The sequence below is a fragment of the Arvicanthis niloticus genome, chromosome 14 (assembly GCF_011762505.2).
Source record: "Arvicanthis niloticus isolate mArvNil1 chromosome 14, mArvNil1.pat.X, whole genome shotgun sequence".
NCBI classification, from domain to species: domain Eukaryota; kingdom Metazoa; phylum Chordata; class Mammalia; order Rodentia; family Muridae; genus Arvicanthis; species Arvicanthis niloticus.
The window spans coordinates 8,980,001-8,999,688 of NC_047671.1; the positions used below are offsets into that span (position 1 = coordinate 8,980,001).

The following is a 19,688-nucleotide window of genomic DNA, read 5'->3' on the forward strand; positions in this document are numbered from 1 at the left end:
ATTCTGCATGATAAGAAGATATTTAGGTCAACTGGTCAAAAAATAAGCAACCCATGTGGTTAATGAACTTGAGCTTTTGATTTGGAGATGAAGCCTTACTTTACTGAGAGCAGACTCTAGGAAGACTCTGTGCCAACCTGGAGCACCCTCTGCTGGCAAAGCCTTGCCATGCCACATACTCATTTTTTGTGTCTCCCTAGTCTTAAAACATGGGTGTGAAGAGGTAATGAATAAAATATCAACAGGATCATGGGCTGAGTATATTCAAAATGTAGACCTTGGATGAGAGTGAGAACTAACCATAGGATTTAGTCTCCTCTTATCACCACCCTTAGAAAGAACATCACTGTGGGATAATATGATCCTAAGTAAAGTACGCTAGGAAGTGATGGCCTTCTCTTTATACCCAGTGCTAGATTGCAGTGTCCTTTGTATATATGAAGTAAAAATGAAAAGTCCACATAGATCTTTTACCTATTTCCCTCATTTATTTTGGTTTTAAACACAATTTTGATGTTTCACAATTGACAATTTTGAAACAATCTATAATTATTTAAAATAAAAATGTTAGCACATCAACATGTTAAAACCATTGCATTATATTTGCTGGCTTTTAACATTTTGATTATATTTCAATAAAGGTTTTAATGTCGAAAAGGGCTGCTAGCCAGCAATCAGCAGGACAGGGTGATCCCTCTTGAACATACAGAATCAATACAAGCTTTTTAAAGCAGACCTGAGATTTGATGCATGCATGAACACATGTGCTTGGCTGCTGTGCTGTTTTCTGGTATCGCTGCAAATTATGAAGAATGTCTTGGTGAGTGGAGTATGACATAGTAAAGGCTGGAGCCACTGTGTAAACAACACATTTTCAGAAGATAAGTTCTTCAAGCCAGCAGTGAGTGTACCTGCAGATACCAGCAGGTTGTTTGCTCACTGTGAGGAAGCCATGTCACAGTGTGCGTGGTTCTACATTAAGAAAGAAATGGGTCCTACCTTGTCTGAGATCCACTTGAAAGCTTTTGTCTCCTGATTAGCTCCTTGAGTGTTCAGCTTCCCTCTTTTGTCTGGTACATGATAATTGTACTGGTATATTTTTGTTGATATCTAGAAACAAATGTGATAACTGTGTGTGTGTGTGTGTGTGTGTGTGTGTGTGTGTGTGTGTGTGTGTATGTGTATACTTGCGCATGCGTGTTTATTCAGTGGGTATACATGTTGAGGCCAAAGTTGATGTTGAATGTTGTTTCTCATTCACTTCTCCACCTTTGTATTTTGAGGCAAGTTCTCTTCAAGCCAGAACACAGTGATTCTACTGTTCTGCTGGCTAACAAGTCCCAAAGTTTCTCCTGCCTCTCCCTTCTCAGCAGGGAAGTTACAGAAGTGTGCTGACACAGGCAGCTTTTACTTGCATGCCAGAGATTGAATTCAGGTACTCATGGCCATACTGTAGGCACTTTACCAACTAATCGGTCTCCTCAAGGCACCCACCATTTTCTTTTTAAAAATGTAAATAACCAAGGAAAAAACATATTGTGTAATAAATTTAGTAAGCCAAGCAAGAACCCTAAATTCTAAGGGAAAAATAGTCAGAATTTATATGTAGATAGGAACGTGTGTTATGAATTATTGTTTCATTGAAGACCTGAATGTCTTACAGAAATACAGAGTTTATATTTTAAGGTAAATATACTATATTAGCCATTGTTACACTGATACATACTTAGAGAGCTTTTAAAGCACAGATTATTGAGCCAATAGACAATAATGGCCCAAAGAAGCTCTTCTTATTTCGCAGATCACTGGGGCGGCAACAATAATGGTCAGATATATCGTCAGTGTGTGGCCAGCTACATGGCTGCAAACAGTTAAGACTTAATAGTTCATATCCTAAAATGAATAAATAAACGTGAGGTGGCAAAAAGCTACCTCATTTTATCATTGTTTGGAGTGATAACTTCGAAAAATTCTGCTAATAATTTAAGCTCCATGAAAGGAAGTTATTGATGTAAGATTTAGGGATTAGATGTAATATACAATTTTCATTTGTTTAAATATAAATACAAATCTTAAAATTACTTTTTAAAAAACATTGGATTAAATGTGATAGTACAGACTGATTTCTTTCAAAGATATTGAAGTGAAATAATCCTTGTATAGGAATCCAGTTAGGGTCATAGTTAGGGTCATCAGTGTTGTGCCTAATCCAAACGAAGAGACAATAGTTGGTTCACAAATAGCTGGTAAGAAGATATTAACAGTTACTGTTTCCTTCTCATGTATCTTGTCTAAAAATATACTCATGTTCATGGAGTCTCAAATGAATTAGGCATTTTATCAGGGGCTTTTCTCTCTTTCAAGTAACACTGTATCCACAAAGAAAACATAGGGCAATTTATTTAAAATATAGTTTTCTTCAGGGTTGTACATTGACTCTGAAATTTTGTGATTCTGAAATACTTGCATGTAAGGAATGAGTACAAATAAATCTTAGAGCACTGGTAAAAGTACTGGGATAGTTCCATTTTTGAATCTATAGGTGATGTCAGCAGCAGGTCCTTGTACTTCAAAGCTGTGGTTCATGTACTTTTAAAACATGCACAGAGTGTAAGGCTTTGTAACGTTGTTGTTGCTATATTTGGTGTGCACATTGATTTCTTAGGAACTTAGTCTGTGCAGGTACTTTTACCTTTGAGATGGATGAGAGTGGTACTGTTCTATAGAGATAAGGGCTGATTCTCATTCGTCCATGTGTTCATTAAAAAAAAAAAAAACCAAACTGACTGATCCTCTCTTGATTAAGCAGGAGAACACCGTATTTACCCTTATTGTTGGTATAAACCATTATTTTACTGAGCACCATTAGCTATTTAAAACTTGGTACATAAATTAAAGAGGAGCTAAATGGATTTGTGATCGTTGCCATTAGTAGCATTTTAGATTATACAGGCAATTATTGTGTTCATTATCCTAGAACAGCCCCTTTGCAGAGCCATTGTGGTTGTCTTAGGCATTATGCACAAATTTTCCCGTGGAGATTAAAATTTCCAGTAGCGTATTTAATTTTGTTATCACAGTTGTTTCAAATAAAACAAATATTATGACAAGTAGAAGAAAATTTGCTTTACTAATATAAGAACTTAGTAGTAAATGTCGGAGATTACTTCCTAGAGTATTTAATTTACCTTTTCTCATACAATCATAATTACTTCAAGCGATTAATAATATATCTTAAGATTTAAAAGTTTTTACAATTATAGCGGAAAGTTCTGGATTGTTCAAATGTTTAGGAAATTCTTTAGTAATACTGAGAGACACAACACAACTGAAGGTGACACTTTTAGATGAAATACTTTTAAAAGTTTTGCAGCAAAAGTGAGTATAGAAAAATTATTGGTTGAAATGTTTCATTTTTTTTTTTTTAAACAAACTAGTATTAAAAACTTATTGCTGCCCTTTCTTAGAATTAACCAAAGTCAGGGTTGCCATTCCAGTCAAGGAAAGTCAGGAAAGGCGTCCTGAAAGAATGCACAGGCTAACTGTCTGCCCGATCACTGGTGGAGAGTGGATCTCACCTGCCTACTGAGCCTGTCCTCAGGACCCTCCTCTCCCTGGAAGGGAGTAGGAGAAGGGAGCATTCGCTTGGTTTCCAAATTGATATCCACTGGTTGGCAGTCAACTCCATCTGTCTTGGTCAATTAGAATGGTCTTAATGTCTTGAATTATGTGCATATCCTGTGCATGCACTACTTTCAGTGTCTCTAACCTCTATGTGGCATATGTTTCTCAGAGGTTTTGTGCAACCTTTGGTCTTCACTGCTCTTATGCAGGGGGAAGTGTGAGACAGTGGTTATGCATTTTGCAAGACAGTAATTCTTTATTTTATTACAAAAAAAGGCCAACTCTGGAAGGCCAGATTAAATCATTCCTTTCACTTTTTAATGGGATTTGGATGAATAGAGTAAAATATGCACTTTGCATTCATTGATAGCATCTTTAGGTTGAGGTAATTGAGTCTTTTTTCCCTGACTGAATGAATAATGACTTCATCTGATCCTCAGTGAGGCCTGAAACTTAGACCGCCTTTGTCACAGCAGAAAGATCTGGGCTTTGAAACATGCTCTACTTCTCTGGCTTAATTTTTCTTCATTTTAATCCAAAACCCTATTTTTCTCAATAATTCAAGCATAAACTACGTAGTAGTGAAGTAGCGGAAATCGCATGGTATTTGTCCTCCTTGTGCTGCTTTTTAAATGGAGCTGATAAATCAGCCACTGAGGTCTGAGCTGCCTCATTCTCAGGAGGAAAGCAAGACCGGGGGAATTGTCAGGATTCTTGAATCCTGGTCCTTTCACAGTGCTCACTCTCCAGGGAAGTAGTCACTCTACTGTTCTGGTGCAAGACCTTAGGATGGGAAGGGCTCAGCTGGGTTGGGGTAGTCTCCCATAATTTACTAGGCTCTGAGGCAGTCCATCACTAGTCCATCTGCCGCTGAGAACTAGAGCCCATGTGCTGAGGGGGAGCTTAAGCCTGAGAGCCTTCAGTCTCCACAGACGGTTGACGTGAGCTGCTGTGTGCTTGCAGCATGCCGGGTCCCATTTGTCACCATGGAAGGGAGGTGATGCTCTGTGTGAATCAGACGTGTAGTTAGTGTTTGAGGTTGCTTGTTTAGGACTCTTGCATAGTCATGGCAGGGTTGGGAGGCCCTGAGTGAGAGTGTGCTGCAGATGTGCTAGGCTGTGCGCCACACAAGGGCAGAGAAGAGCCTAGGAGGGCGTCTGCTCACTGCCCTCTGCAGCCTGGGCACTGGTGTGGGTGCAGACTCCAATTGTTCTCCTGGAGACTGGTCAGTGCTTCTGGTTTCTTCAGTGCTTTCAAAGATAATGTATTTACCAACATATTTCAGACATAAACCTGGACAGAGAAGAACACTATATTTGGATATTTCTCTTTTCAGAAGACATATAGTACTAGCATTTTGTTTTTCTTAGTAGATTCTTTTCTTGCAAGTAAAAAATGAATTCTCATAATTAACTCATTTTTATAACCTTAGAGTCTAGCACACAAGGTGTAGGAGGCACATAATTACTTGTTTAATTAGTTTTCTTTACAATGAATGTAATGAACTTTCTGAGAAACTTGCCATTTTTTTCTTTCTAGCAATGGCTTCTCATGATCTCATAAGAGTTTGTAGCAAATATTAATCAAAACTAGATTTAAGCTAAATTATGAGGTATGAAAAAAGCTAATTTTCTGAGGCACTATGAAAAAAAACCCAGAGTAGTTCAGCTAATTCTCAATTATTTACATTTAAGCACTTGAATTTTGTTTTGTTTTCTTTTTTAATTAAGATTTCATTGGTTATATTCTTTCTCTGATTTTCTCCCTTTTTCTTTCCCTCTCCTTCCTTCTCCTCCTGTCTCAACCCCTCTGCCCTGCTTTCCTTTCTTTTTTTAAAAAACTGTGCCAGATTCAAGGTGGCAGGGAGACGCTTAACCTGATAGCATTTGCTCTGCTGTTCACACCACCTGAGTCAGGTACCCCAGTGGCTGGGGCCATGCCCTCATCCAGTATTGTGTGTATGCCCAATAACCTAGCTCCTCCAACCGTTACTCAATGGGTAACAGTTTGGTGCTGGGCCAGATGTAGTGGCTCATTCCTGGTTTTTAATATTTTGGAGGTAGAGGCAGGAGGATCAATGTCAGTTAGGGGCCAGCCTGTCTATATAGGGAGTACCAGGTCAAGCAGGGCTACATAGCAAGATCCTGATTTAAAAAAAAAAAAAGAGAGAGAGAGAGAGAGAGAGAGAGAGAGTTTAAAATTTTGAGGCTAGTCCCCAAAGTCACACAGTTTATCTGAAGAGTAACTGGGTCCAAGGTGAATGTCTAACAGTGAAAACAGTATGCCTTCTAGACTTAGAGTCGTGTGAGACTATACACAACATTACCTCCTTCTTCCCTGCTAGACTTAGAGAGTTGTGCCATATGACACTGTGTACAGACACAGTGTGGCTTCCTTCCCAGAGCCCTGTCAAGAAGCTGCTGCTGGGTCCTTACTGTTAGTATGAACCTGAGGGCCAGCCCTGGGTTCCACCCTTGGGAGGTAGAGTCCATCCAAGTGGGCAGGCGTCATCAGTAGCCTCGCTGCACACATGTGCCTTCTCTTCTCCCTCCCCGGCACAGCTTCTCTGGCTTAACCTCAAGCAGCACCCTCCCCGCCCACACACGGAACTGCACTTTGTTCTTTATGGGTGAAGTGGGAAAAGCCATCCACAGAAATTGCCAGAGCTCAACATTGAAGTTACACTTTCAGAAGAGCCAGATCGGCTTCTCCTTACTTCTTAAGGCAAAGGCTATTCTAAAATCAAGGAGAAATGATTGCTTCCTTTGGTGTAATTTCCCTTATATTTATGTGCTCAGCTAGTAATCAGTCCACAGGATGAATGTCAGTGTAGTCTGTTACACTAGAGGAATCAGAAGTGTGGGATTTGCATAAATTAAGCAAGTTCCAATTCTAAACTGACCCCCATGCTTGATCTCTTTCTTTGTAAGTTTTTGCAGAAACTTGCAGAATGACTGATACACACTGTCCTGCAAGTGGAGGACTCTGGATCTGAGTGGAGGTGTCCAAGGGACACTTGAGAGTGACAGCAGGGATGATCTCTTACCTGGCATGCCAGCGAAGATGAATGTTTTGCTCACAGAATAGTTGTGATGCTGTTCTGCTTTTGTCATTCTTGGTCTTGTGCTGTTGGCACTTCCCAACCAGCACAGAGCAGATGAAGCTGTGCTGGCTGCTGGTTTACTCTGGTCTCCCCGAGAGCTCTGGACAAGTTACTGCACATTTTCAGAAATCCTACCTAAATCTGTGAGAGGTGTGGGAAGAGAAAATTAATAGTTTTGTGTTGAATTATTATAAAGACTATTAAAATCTTATATTTTCTCAAGTTGCCATTTTCATGTATTCTGATCAGGACACTAGGGGTGGGTCCAGCCTGAGCATGTATTAATGTAAGACTTTTATTATTATTTTTTTTAGGTTGGTTTATTGGACCTTGAGCTCAATCAGCTGACGAAGGCGCTATTTCTGGCTTTGGTTGTTCTTTCTGTTGTTATGGTAACCTTACAGGGATTTGCAGGCCCATGGTACCGTAATCTTTTTCGGTTCCTCCTTCTCTTTTCCTACATCATTCCCATAAGGTACGTTTAAAATTAGAAGAACACAGCTGTCTTATTTCATAATGTATGATTTTGCTGAAATTGTTTTATCATAATGTGAAAGAGGTTGCCCAGTCAAAACTGTAGAGGAAAGGGCTGAGAACCCAGATAAATAGAGCTAGTTATCTTTAAGTGGAATTTAGAACATGATTAGTTTTGCTAGGGTAACTTAAACAAAAGTACGACTTTTCCTGCTTTTAACAGTGTTGTCTTAACAGCTGGAAAAATTCCTCTTGTTTAAACATAAATATGAATTAAGAAGAAAAAGTTTGCAAATTGCTGGTTACTGTTTTATTTCCAGTGCTCTAGGGCCTATGTTGACATTTGAAATTATCTATTTTTAAAAGCCAGACCTAGTAATGTTCACCTGTAATCCTTAGCCATAGCCAGGATGCTAATGCCTGGTTACATAGCACCCTGTCTCAGGAAACAAACCAAAAGGAAGGTCCCCACTGTTTAAGGAGGATCTGATAGATCGTTCAGATTAGAAAAGATGCTGACCAAGGCAGTCTTCAGAAGGAACTATTTTTCAAAATGATAAGCAGTGTAACTAGAGATTGGTGTATAAGTAGTTAATATTCAGTACCTATTTAAAGGCTCAAATAGCCTCAAAAATGTTATCTTTAGAAAGATATCTTAGCATATTTGTGTGTATTATGCTTACATATATAAAAGACTGAGATTTTTCCTATGAATAAACCTTGTGACTCATGAATGAAGCCTGAATCTAGACTAACTTTCATTTGTAATGTCAGTTAAAGTGGCAGGGAACCAGACAACAAGGCACTTGTATGTGGCTGCCATTGCTGTTACTCCCACACTTCTCAAGTGGATATTCCTCACCTTTTGACACAGCCTCAAAGCCAACCAGCTCCCCAAGTTAGTCTTTGGGAAGCCTTGCCTCATGTGTGTATAGGCTGGCCTTGCCTTCTCTCAAGTCTCCGGGAATAACCCAAGACTGTTTCCACTTAAGCTCTTCACACCTAGAGGTGTTGTCTACTGTACCTACAGTTAGTTCTTTGTTATTCAGACATCACTAAGTACATCCTCAGGCCTGAGGAAGGTCCTTCGAGCCATCCCAAGGCACTTGCTGCCTGTTGGGGATGCCATTCTGTGTGGCTCTGTGCTGATGCCTATCTTCTGTTGGCCACTGCTTTCCACCACCAGACTTTGTGAGGGTATAGACTGCTTAAATCCAGTTGTGTCCAGTGCCAGAGCCAGGTGACATAGTGGGCAGGAAGGGCTTCTGGACATACTGCTTTGGAAAGTTACATATGTAGAAACAACACATCATAGATATCATGTATGCTTGTATTGAATACCATAAATGAGCTCAAGGACAGATGTATGTCCTCAAATAGTGTAACTGTGAAGTCACAGTTCTGTTTTATTCAACAGTTATGACAGAGTTTACTCAGATATGCAGATTCGTGAGGAGCTATTTGTTGGTACACTTTCAGCCTGTGGATGCATGGCTTGCAATGATACTAGCCTCTGTCTTATCACCATCCACTGCCTTCTGCATAGTGTCCTTCTCCCATTGCTTCCCTGCCGTTCCTATGTATACACTGATCTTCCTGTACAGTACCCACTCTCACTGGACATCAGCCAAGGAGGAAACCTACTTGTTTAGTGTAAAACGAAAAATGTGTCCCCTGCTTAGGAACTCTAGCTTAGGCTAGTCGCACATCACTGTCCAGTTAGCTACTCCTGGACCAGAGGCACAGGACCCAGGCAGATGCTAGGGCTTCTTAGTGCCTGGGAATAGAATTGCAGGCTCGTTCCTATTGGAAAAACAATACCAACTTCTATACTTGTTGGTAGATACTATGAAATATAATCTCTCAAGTTATATTAGGCTATCTATTCATTTTTATCTGAGTTTAATGACAAAATATTTTAGGGCTTCTTCTGGAACTTACCTCCAGATCCTCATTTCACTTTATTTTTGCATGATGTAGTCAGTCATGAATGTTCTTAGATAAATATGCTTAGAAATTCTTGTATTCTGTGGAGTGAGTTTTTGTATAAATGTCACTAAATGAATATTGTGTGTTTTTAAAATCATCTATATGTTTTCTTTTAAAGGAACTCTCCCTTACTTTATAAGCAAAATATCTCTCATTGTAATTATGGTTTATTCATTTCCCATGTGCATTTGTGTGTTTTAAAGCTATGTTATTAAATGCTTACCGGCTTAGAATTGCTGTTTTGTATGAATGGGAAGGTCTTAGAAATAGTGTGTGGCTGAGAGTTGTGTTTGTCAGTCCTTTATGATCTTTACAATTATTACAGTTAAATGACTCGTCAGCATTTATTTTTACTTTATTTGTTCTACTTCTATATTTTTTGTGCCCTTTGAATGTTTTAAAGTCCTTTCTATCCTTGTATTTCTTTGTATTCTGTCCCATTATTCCTGTAGAAAGGTTACCCTGCACATAATAAAAAACCTATTTCTTTGCTTTTCTTTAAAATGATTCAAGGACCTTAAAATATTTGGACTCTAGCAGCCCTGTCTCATGATTATATGCCTCCCCCAACACACACACATAGTGGTCACACACACAATGGTCACACACACAGTGGTCACACACACAGTGGTCTCACACACACACAGTGGTCACACACACACAGTGGTCACACACACAGTGGTCACACACACACAGTGGTCACACACACACAGTGGTCACACACACACAGTGGTCACACACACAGTGGTCACACACAAAGTGGTCACACACACAGTGGTCACACACAGTGGTCACACACACACACAGTGGTCACACACACAGTGGAATTTACTTGTACTTAGGGCTTCTGCTCTACACATCTGTCTGCTGTACTTACTCATCCTTGAGACTTGCATGCAGCCTCTGTGGCTTGACCTTCTCCACACCATTCTGCTAGTGCAAGGTTTTGATAGGGGTGGGCAGTGCCGAGCAGGCAGGCAGGGTCCTCCTAGGCCCTCCATTCCTCTGCCACAACAGGTATCTTCCTCTTTGTCTGCTTTGCTGCCCATCATCACCCTGGCCACAGCTGGATGGTCAACACCTTATAAGCTTATCCCGCTTATCCTTTAAGCTGTCTCCCACTTATCCAGGACAGACAGAAGGATATCCTGCTTATCCAGGACAGACAGAAAGATAGGCTTTGAACAATGCCAATGCCATTTACAGACACCCTTAGGGATTATGTTTGAAATAAGATGTGGCTTTTTTTTATTATTATTATTTATGTCCTTTCTTTTTTTGTTTGGTTTATAATTGAAACAATTGAGAAGCAACTCAGCTGGTGATGTAGGCTACAATCAGTGCATCAGGCTCATTTGGACACTAGAAATGCACCAACGAATTGGTAGCCTGTCACCTTCATGTCTTCCCCCTTTATATTAGCCGACTGTTGGTCAGTTTGATGTCACCTGACACAGACTAGGGTCACCTGGGAAAGGAAGACTCTAATTGAGAAAATGTCCTCATCAGATTGGCCTATAGGCAGGTCTGGGGCATTTTTCCTGATTAATGATTAATTAATGTGTGAGGGCTCAAACAGTTGTGAGTGGTGCCACCCTAAGCAGGTGTCTCTGGACTGAAGGATTAAACAAGCTAGGTGAGCCAGTCAGCAGTGCTTCTCCATGGGCAGGGCTACAGCACCTACCTGCAGGTTCCACTTGAGTTCCTGCCCTGACTGCTCTGGCTGGTGGATTGTGGTGTGGACACTCAAGCCAGATAAACTAAAGCCAAGTTGCTGTTGGCCATGGTGTTTATCAGAAAGCAAAGCAGGACACTTGTTGACCATCCAGCTGTGGCCAGGGTGATGATAGTCACCAAAGCAGACAAAGAGGGAGATAAGAGTTGTGGCAGAGGAAGGGAGAGTCTTGGAAGATCCTGCCTGCCTGCTCGGCATTACCCACGGCATTTCTTCATGCTTGCTTATGCATGAAGCCTGTTGTTGCCCACTGAAGGTGGCATTTTCCCATCTTCTTGCAGAAATTATTAAGATTTTCTTTCTTGTGTTCTTCCTTTGAGTTGATTTTTTTAAAGCCTGTCTGGAATGTTCTGTGATTTTATGATGTTGAAGACTGCTTCTGTTCCATAGTGGGAGAAAGGCTGAAGGAGCCTTTCTCCTTAGATCTGAAGCACTTCTGTGAGATCTGGACTGGAATTTATAAACTATCTCCCTTGTCTCTGACTTTAGGAAAATAACAACATAAAGTTACTTGCCCCACTTTTTTTTTACTCATTTAATAAAGTTATCCTAACAAAATTATGCCCCAGGAGGATTATTGGAACTAAAAGTGATTTCTGTTGTTTTTATATTTGAATAGTTACTTGGATTTAGTGAAAAATGGACAATATCTAATAAAAAATAAATACAATATCAGTATATATATATAACTATATGAAACTATTTTAAAACACCTTTCATGTGTTTAGAACTGGGAATATGCCTTAGTGGGTTAAGGAAGTGAGTTAGGCACTACACACCTGTAACCCCAGTGATGGACAATAAGGAAGAGTGACTCCTCAGGCTTGCTGCTCAGTCAGTCTTGCCACCTCTCAAGTTCCAAGTTCAGTGAGAAATGTAGTCTCAGAAAATACAATGAAGAGTAACAGAGGAAGACATTCAGTGTTGTCCCTTCTCCTACAAGCACACACACACTTGTGTGCACACGTGTGTGTACAAATACAGACACACACACACTCCTACCTTTTCATGTGTTTAGATAAAAGTATAAATATGGGTGTGCACTTATGCTTATCTTTGTGTATATATCTTCACACACACACACACACACACATATATATATATATATATGCATGTATCAGCATACACTACTGTTTTAGTCTCTATGGTTATTTAAAATACTTGCTAATAAAATGATGGTAATACCAGCCTGCCTACAATCTCATATGCTCTGGTTTTTCAGTGAGTTTGTTTAGCATGTTCATCTAGGTGTGCTGAGCCTGAATAGACAGTTTTCCAGCCTTCCTTCGCTTTAGCTTACCATGAGCATGCTCACTTTAACATAAAACACCTAGACCTAAGTTGTACCAGCTTAGCAGAAGGAATGAGAGCTGCCAAGTATGAGAAGCACAGGAGGCTTATGTAGAGAACTGAGGAGTGTCTTTAATGGAAACAAATTTGTTTTCCTGTTGCCAAGTTTCCATAAAATAAGGACAACTCATTTTAGTGTTTAAATGTGCTTTTGGATTTTTAAGTATATGTTATTTTGCAAAATATGCAAATCTAGGAAGTAATTTTTCCTCTAGTGTCCTAAGAATCAGAAATCATTTCAGGTTTACAAAAGTTAAGTATTTTATTAAAATTACTCAGTACAATGAAATAGTTTTTAAGCTACTTGATAAAATTTACATTGTCTTTTTTGTTTGTTTTGTGGAGTTTTTTGAGAACATAATTTAATTACAATATTTTTTGTCATCCGAAGAGAAATATTACATGATGTAGCTTTTATTGTAATTCTAAAATGAACATATGCCCCTGTGCATGTCTTCTAACAGTAAGGTCCCAGTGGAATTGTTAGCACATCAGCTTATCCAGGGTCATGTGTTTGCTGTTCATTGTCTGTTTTCTTGAGATGCTTTAGAGTGCTTGTGTTTTAATAGATAACCCCCAAATCAGAGAGACTTTTGCTTCTGCACAAGGCATACATGAACAAGAAAGGCAGAAATGCTGTTAAACAGAGATGATTATACCCCTGCTGAGGCACAGTTCAGAACCTCTTTTTCAGGCAGTGCCTTTCCTAGAGCACTGAGCTGCAAGGGATGTCTGTGGGCTGTGGAGACATAGTTTCTCTTTCCTGTTGCCTATGTTACCATCAGAGCGTGTGGGAGGCTCATCAGAGAAATTCCTAGAACCTGTAGATGGAAGACTAGACAGCAACACCTGCACACACTGAAGGGTGGACCATCAAAGGTGCCAGGTGGTATTGGTACAAAGTTGTACTAGGGTTAGCAATGAACTTTTCCCCAAAGGAAATTTCTTAGCAATTTCTGCAAGTTATTGTCAGTTCTGAATGGTTTTAGGGTTGTTTGGTTTCTTTTCTTATCCAACAACTCTTCTACTCAAGAAGGGGTGAGTTCTCACCCCTTAGACACTGAGTAGCTCTGATACAGTAGTAGACTCTGATACACCCACTCATATCTGGGTTTTGAAGTGTCCTCAGACTTGTTTCAGTAGGTATGTGTTAGCTCTTCTCATCTCTGTGACCTGTACATGTACACATATCCACAAAGAATGTTTATCTCGTGTATGTATGTACCAGCATACACTATTTTAGTTTTTGTGGTAGCTTAAAATACTTGCTTATAAAATGATGGTAATACCATCATTATTGTAAACCATAAGTGTTATATGTTTGAGCAACCTTTTACACATTAACTCTTGCTTTTACTGTAAATGGAGTATTTCAGTTTTCTTTTTAATTTATAATAATTCTATGTTTATCCAGTAGAATGCTATATAGCACACACTATATGACTGAATGTTTTTTGCATGGTTAACTTCTTGTTTTTCTCAAGAACATTGAGTGTATATTTGCTTATGTAAACATAATGTGAAAGTTTTCTTGTTTTATTGCTTTGTACAGTTGAAATCATATTGGAGATTACCCCTCTACAATGTTGCATCTTATGTTTAACATGGCTTCACAGATTCATTGTTCCTTATACCTTGCCATCCTTGCCATCCTTATTTGTGACTGTACCACTGAACATGTGTCCAATATTCCATTGAAAAACTTTGGGGTGTTCCATTGTTACTCTACACATTGATCAATAAGCATGTGAGCATCTGGTATCAAAGTCTAGCAATGAAATTGCTCGGCTCTGTACTTGTCTGTGGCTTTGCTGTGTTTGCTACTATTGGTAATATTTGTCTGAGGTGGTATCAAGTTAACATACCATTATCATTATAGACCAGTGGTTCTCAGCCTTCCTAATGCTGTAAACCTTTAATAGTTTCTATGAGAAACTATTAAACTAAATAAACTAAAATAGTATGACTATGGTGACTCTGAACCATAAAGTTATTTTTGTTGTTGCTTCCTAACTAAAATTTTGCTATGGTTATGAATTGTAATTTCCTATGGTCTTAGGCTATCCCTATGAAAGGATCATTTGAACTCCCCTCCCATAAGAGGTTATGACCCACAAATTGAGACCAGTGATTTAGAACTTCTTTTTGGTGAACTTTCAATGTCCTTTGTTGTGGTGGACAGTTTGTTATGTTTTTCCTTCCTGTTTTGCTGACATCTTTCTCTATAGCTTGACTTTTTTTTTTTTAACCAAGGAAAATAGTTTCTTAATTTATCTTGTTAAATATCCATGAATCCTTGTAGGATATTGTCAGATTGTGCACCTAGAAGAACCCTGTTCTCTTCTCAGTACCTGCTGATTGTGAGCACTGAATTTGATCACTGAAAGTGATTTCATTCTCTTGTGGTGGTGGGACTTGAACTCGGGCTTTCGAGCATGTGGAGTATATATTCTAGCACAGATAGACTCCAGCTCAAGGAGGTTGGGGTAGGCTGTTGGGTTAGGCAGAAAGACAGAGGTTGAACCCAAGGCCTTGCCTATGCTAGACAACTGATTTTTTTTTAAGTAGTATATGATAGAGTTTACAGATCCAGAGTTTTAAATAGTCTCAGCATCCTTTGTAAAATAAGAAAATAAACCTTTTCCCCAGAGGCTTGGTATCATCTGTATCATGTACACATGTTTATTGCCTGTAGTAGGCACATTGGTCTTTCTGCCTCTGACCCAATAGCAAACTAACGTGTACAACCTCAGACCCGGAAGTCTGTAGCTAGGACGAATACACCCTCAGAGCCGACAGTCTGTATCTAGGAGGAATACACCCTCAGAGCCGACAGGCTGTATCTAGGAGGAATACACCCTCAGAGCCGACAGGCTGTATCTAGGAGGAATACACCCTCAGAGCCGACAGGCTGTATCTAGGAGGAATACACCCTCAGAGCCGACAGGCTGTATCTAGGAGGAATACACCCTCAGAGCCGACAGGCTGTATCTAGGAGGAATACACCCTCAGAGCCGACAGGCTGTATCTAGGAGGAATACACCCTCAGAGCCGACAGTCTGTATCTAGGAGGAATACACCCTCAGAGCCGACAGGCTGTATCTAGGAGGAATACACCCTCAGAGCCGACAGGCTGTATCTAGGAGGAATACACCCTCAGAGCCGACAGGCTGTATCTAGGAGGAATACACCCTCAGAGCCGACAGGCTGTATCTAGGAGGAATACACCCTCAGAGCCGACAGGCTGTATCTAGGAGGAATACACCCTCAGAGCCGCCAGGCTGTATCTAGGAGGAATACACCCTCAGAGCCGACAGGCTGTATCTAGGAGGAATACACCCTCAGAGCCGACAGGCTGTATCTAGGAGGAATACACCCTCAGAGCCGACAGTCTGTAGCTAGGAGGAATACACCCTCAGAGCCGACAGGCTGTATCTAGGAGGAATACACCCTCAGAGCCGACAGGCTGTATCTAGGAGGAATACACCCTCAGAGCCGACAGGCTGTATCTAGGAGGAATACACCCTCAGAGCCGACAGTCTGTAGCTAGGAGGAATACACCCTCAGAGCCGACAGTCTGTATCTAGGAGGAATACACCCTCAGAGCCGACAGTCTGTATCTAGGAGGAATACACCCTCAGAGCCGACAGTCTGTATCTAGGAGGAATACACCCTCAGAGCCGACAGTCTGTATCTAGGAAGAATACACCCTCAGAGCCGACAGTCTGTATCTAGGAGGAATACACCCTCAGAGCTGACAGTCTGTATCTAGGAGGAATACACCCTCAGAGCTGACAGTCTGTAGCTAGGAGGAATACACCCTCAGAGCTGACAGTCTGTATCTAGGCCTTTCCTCCTCCTAGTGCTGAGGTCTAGCTTTTCTCGTCATGGATCTGCTGTACCTCTTAACATTAGATTTCCTTTAGACTTTCTCTATAGAGAAGCAATTTATAAATACTTTATATTTTTAAATCCTATTATACGGTTTTTTCAAGTTCCATTTCATATATCTTTGCTTCTGGTATGATGATATAATGGTTATCTATAAATGATTAAACTATATAAACCCAAAAGTTATATATACAATGTATGAGTAGTTTATATAATTGCAAAATTGAAAGAATATCTGAGAAGACAGAAAAATCTCCCATGCTCATGGATCAGCAAGATTACTATAGTAAAAATGGTCATCTTGCCGAAAGCAATCTACAGATTCAATGCAATTGCCATTAAAATTCCAACTCAATTCTTCACAGAATTAAAGGGAGAAATTCTCAAATTCATTTAAATTGTCTCAGCATCCTTTGTAAAATAAGAAAATAAACCTTTCCCCCAGAGGCTTGGTATCATCTGTGTCATGTACATAGCAAACTAAAGAACTTCTGGAGAAATCACCATCCCTGACCTCAAGCTATACTACAGAGCAATAGTGATAAAAACTGCATGGTATTGGTACAGAGACAGGCAGGAAGATCAATGGAATAGAATTGAAGACCCAGAAATGAACCCACACACTTAGGGTCACTCAGATTTTCTTCGATTTCTTTCTTCAGAGACTTGATCTGTCATACAGATCTTTCACTTGCTTGGTTAGATTCACATCAAGGTATTTTATATTATTTGTGACTATTGTAAAGGTTGTCATTTCCCTAATTTCTTTCTCAGCCTGTTTATCTTTCAGGTAGAGAAAGGCTACTGATTTGTTTGAGTTGATTTTATAACCAGCCACTTGGCTGAAGTTGTTTATCCGGTTTAGGAGTTCTCTAGTGGAAGTTTTGGGGTCACTTAAGTATCATATCATCTGCAAATAGTGATATTTTGACGTCTTCCTTTCCTATTTGTATCCCTTTGACATCTTTTTGTTGTCTAATTGCTTTGGGTAGGACTTCCAGTACTATATTGAATAGGTAAGGTGAGAGTGGGCAGCCTTGTCTAGTTCCTGATTTTAGTGGGATTGCTTCAAGTTTCTCTCCATTTAGTTTGATGTTGGCTACTGATTTGCTGTATATTGCTTTTACTATGTTTAGGTTTGGGCTTTGAATTCCCAACATATTGGGAAAAGATCTTTACCAATCCCACATCTGATAGAGGGCTAATATCCAATATATACAAAGACTTCAAGAAATTAGACTCCACACAACTAAATAACCCTATTTAAAAATGGGGTACAGAGCTAAACAAAGAATTCTCAACTGAAGAAACTTGAATGGCTGAGAAGCACCTAAAGAAATGTTCAGCATCCTTAGTCATCAGGGAAATGCAAATCAAAACAACCCTGAGATTCCACCTCACACCAGTCAGAATGGCTAAGATCAAAAACTCAGGTGATAGCAGATACTGGCGAGGATGTGAGAAAGAGGAACACTTCTCCACAGTTTGTGGGATTGCAAGTTGGTGCAACCACTCTGGAAATCAGTCTGGCAGTTCCTCAGAAAATTGGACATAGCATTACCTGAGGATCCAGCTATACCACTCCTGGGCATATACCCAGAAGATGCTCCAACATTTAACAAGGATATATGTCCCACTATGTTCATAGCAGCCTTATAATAACCAGAAGCTGGAAAGAACCCAGATGTCCTTCAACAGAGGATTGCATACAAAAACTGTGGTACATTTACACAATGGAGTATTACTCAGCTATTAAAAACAATGAATTCGGAAATTCTTAGGTAAATGGATGAAACTAGAAAATATCATCCTGAGTGAGGTAACTCAATCACAAAAAGAACACACATGGTATTCACTCACTGATAATTGGATTTTAGCCCAGAAGCTTGCAATACCCAAGATGCAACTCACAGACCACATGAAGCTCATGAAGAAGGAAGACCAAGTGTGGATGCCTCGGTCCTACTTAGAAGGAGTAACAAAAATACTCAAGGGAGCAAATATGGGACACAAACTGAAGGAGGGGCCGTCTGGAGACCGTTCCACCTGGGTATCCATCCCATGTGCAGTCACCAAAGGTAGACACTGATGTGGATGTCAGGAAGTGCATGCTTAAAGGAGCCTGATACAGCTGTCTCCTTAGAGGTCTGCCAGAGTCTGACATATACAGAGGCGGATGCTCACAGCTAACCATTGAACTGATCAAGGGGTTCCCAATGGATGAGTTAAAAAGAAGACTGAAGGAGCTGAAAGGGTTAGCGCCCCCATGAGGAGAGCAACAATACTAACCAACCAGAACTCCCAGGGTCTAAACCACCAGCCTGGGAGCACATAGGGAGGACCCATGACTCCAGCTGTAAATGTAGGGGAGGATGGCCTTGTCAGGCATAGGTGGGAGAGGAGATTCTTGGTCCCATGAAGGCTGGATGCCCGGTGTGGGGGAATTTGAGGGTAGGAGTTGGGGCAGGCACATTCTCATAGAATCAGGAGGGGGGATGGGATAGGGAGTTCCTGGGCGGTCAGGAAATGGGGTAAGGGGATAACATCTGAAATGTAAATATAATATTCAATAAAAAAAAAACAAAAAAGAAAAAACTTTAAAAAAACAAAAGAAGAAGTTACAAAAAGAAGAAACAAAACAGAGTCAGCCCGCTTTGTGAAAGCTCCTAACACGGAGGATGAAGTCTCAGGAGCTCTAGTCAGGGAGCTAAGAGTTTGTACTGTTGGGTGCACACCTACTGTTATATGCAGAGCAGAACTCAACCTGCCTACCTTTCATTTTCTTTCTTCCTGAAGTAAAGTTGCTCCTCAGCCCCATTTACACATAGCTTCACTCTACAGATCTACTTACCATGATCAACTGTGGTCTGAAAAAGAGAACATCTGTTAATTTTATATTTTATATATAATTGTTATATATTTTACGTATCATGTAATTATTTATATACAATATGTACTATACCATATAATATAGTATATACTTATATATACTATATAATATACTATTTTATATTTTAAAAACTATATGATTCTTGTTAAATACTATGACTAGTTTATAAATTAATTTCACTAAATATTACAGATCAGAAGAAACATAACATACCTATAATTGGGTCCAGTCTTTGGCTTCAAGGATCCACTGGGGATGTTGAAATACATTCCGGGTGAACTAGAATGATGACTAGACATAAAGTAGCACATAAGCACATGCCTTTGCTTCCTTATGCTCTATGCATTGAACTCTTGCTATTTGCATTTTTTGTTGATTTGAGTAATTGGTATCTCTCTTATGTTTGCAAGTACAGTTAGTACCTTATTAGACTTTTGAGTTGATTTTAGTACTTCTAAAACATTTTAAAAATGCATTTATTTGTTCAGGTCATGCATGCCATGATCTGAGTATGGAAGTCATACTTTTGGAAGTTTGTTGTCTCCTCCCACCATGTCCTGAGGATCTACCTCAGTTTTCAAGCTTGCAGTACATGCACTTTTACCTGATGTGTCTTGCTTGGCCTAAGGTCT

General features: G+C 39.9%; 1 protein-coding gene across 7 annotated transcripts in view; it reads left to right on the forward strand.

The window, feature by feature from the left end:
• Atp9b (ATPase phospholipid transporting 9B (putative)) overlaps positions 1-19,688 on the forward strand; it is a 192,133-nt gene that overhangs the window by 105,412 nt on the left and 67,033 nt on the right. For all 7 annotated transcript variants that reach the window (XM_034517990.2, XM_034517991.2, XM_076912372.1 and 4 more), the window contains one exon: positions 7,042-7,202. In XM_034517990.2, the coding sequence (XP_034373881.1) occupies positions 7,042-7,202 (161 nt within the window). The remainder of the gene's footprint in view (positions 1-7,041; positions 7,203-19,688) is intronic.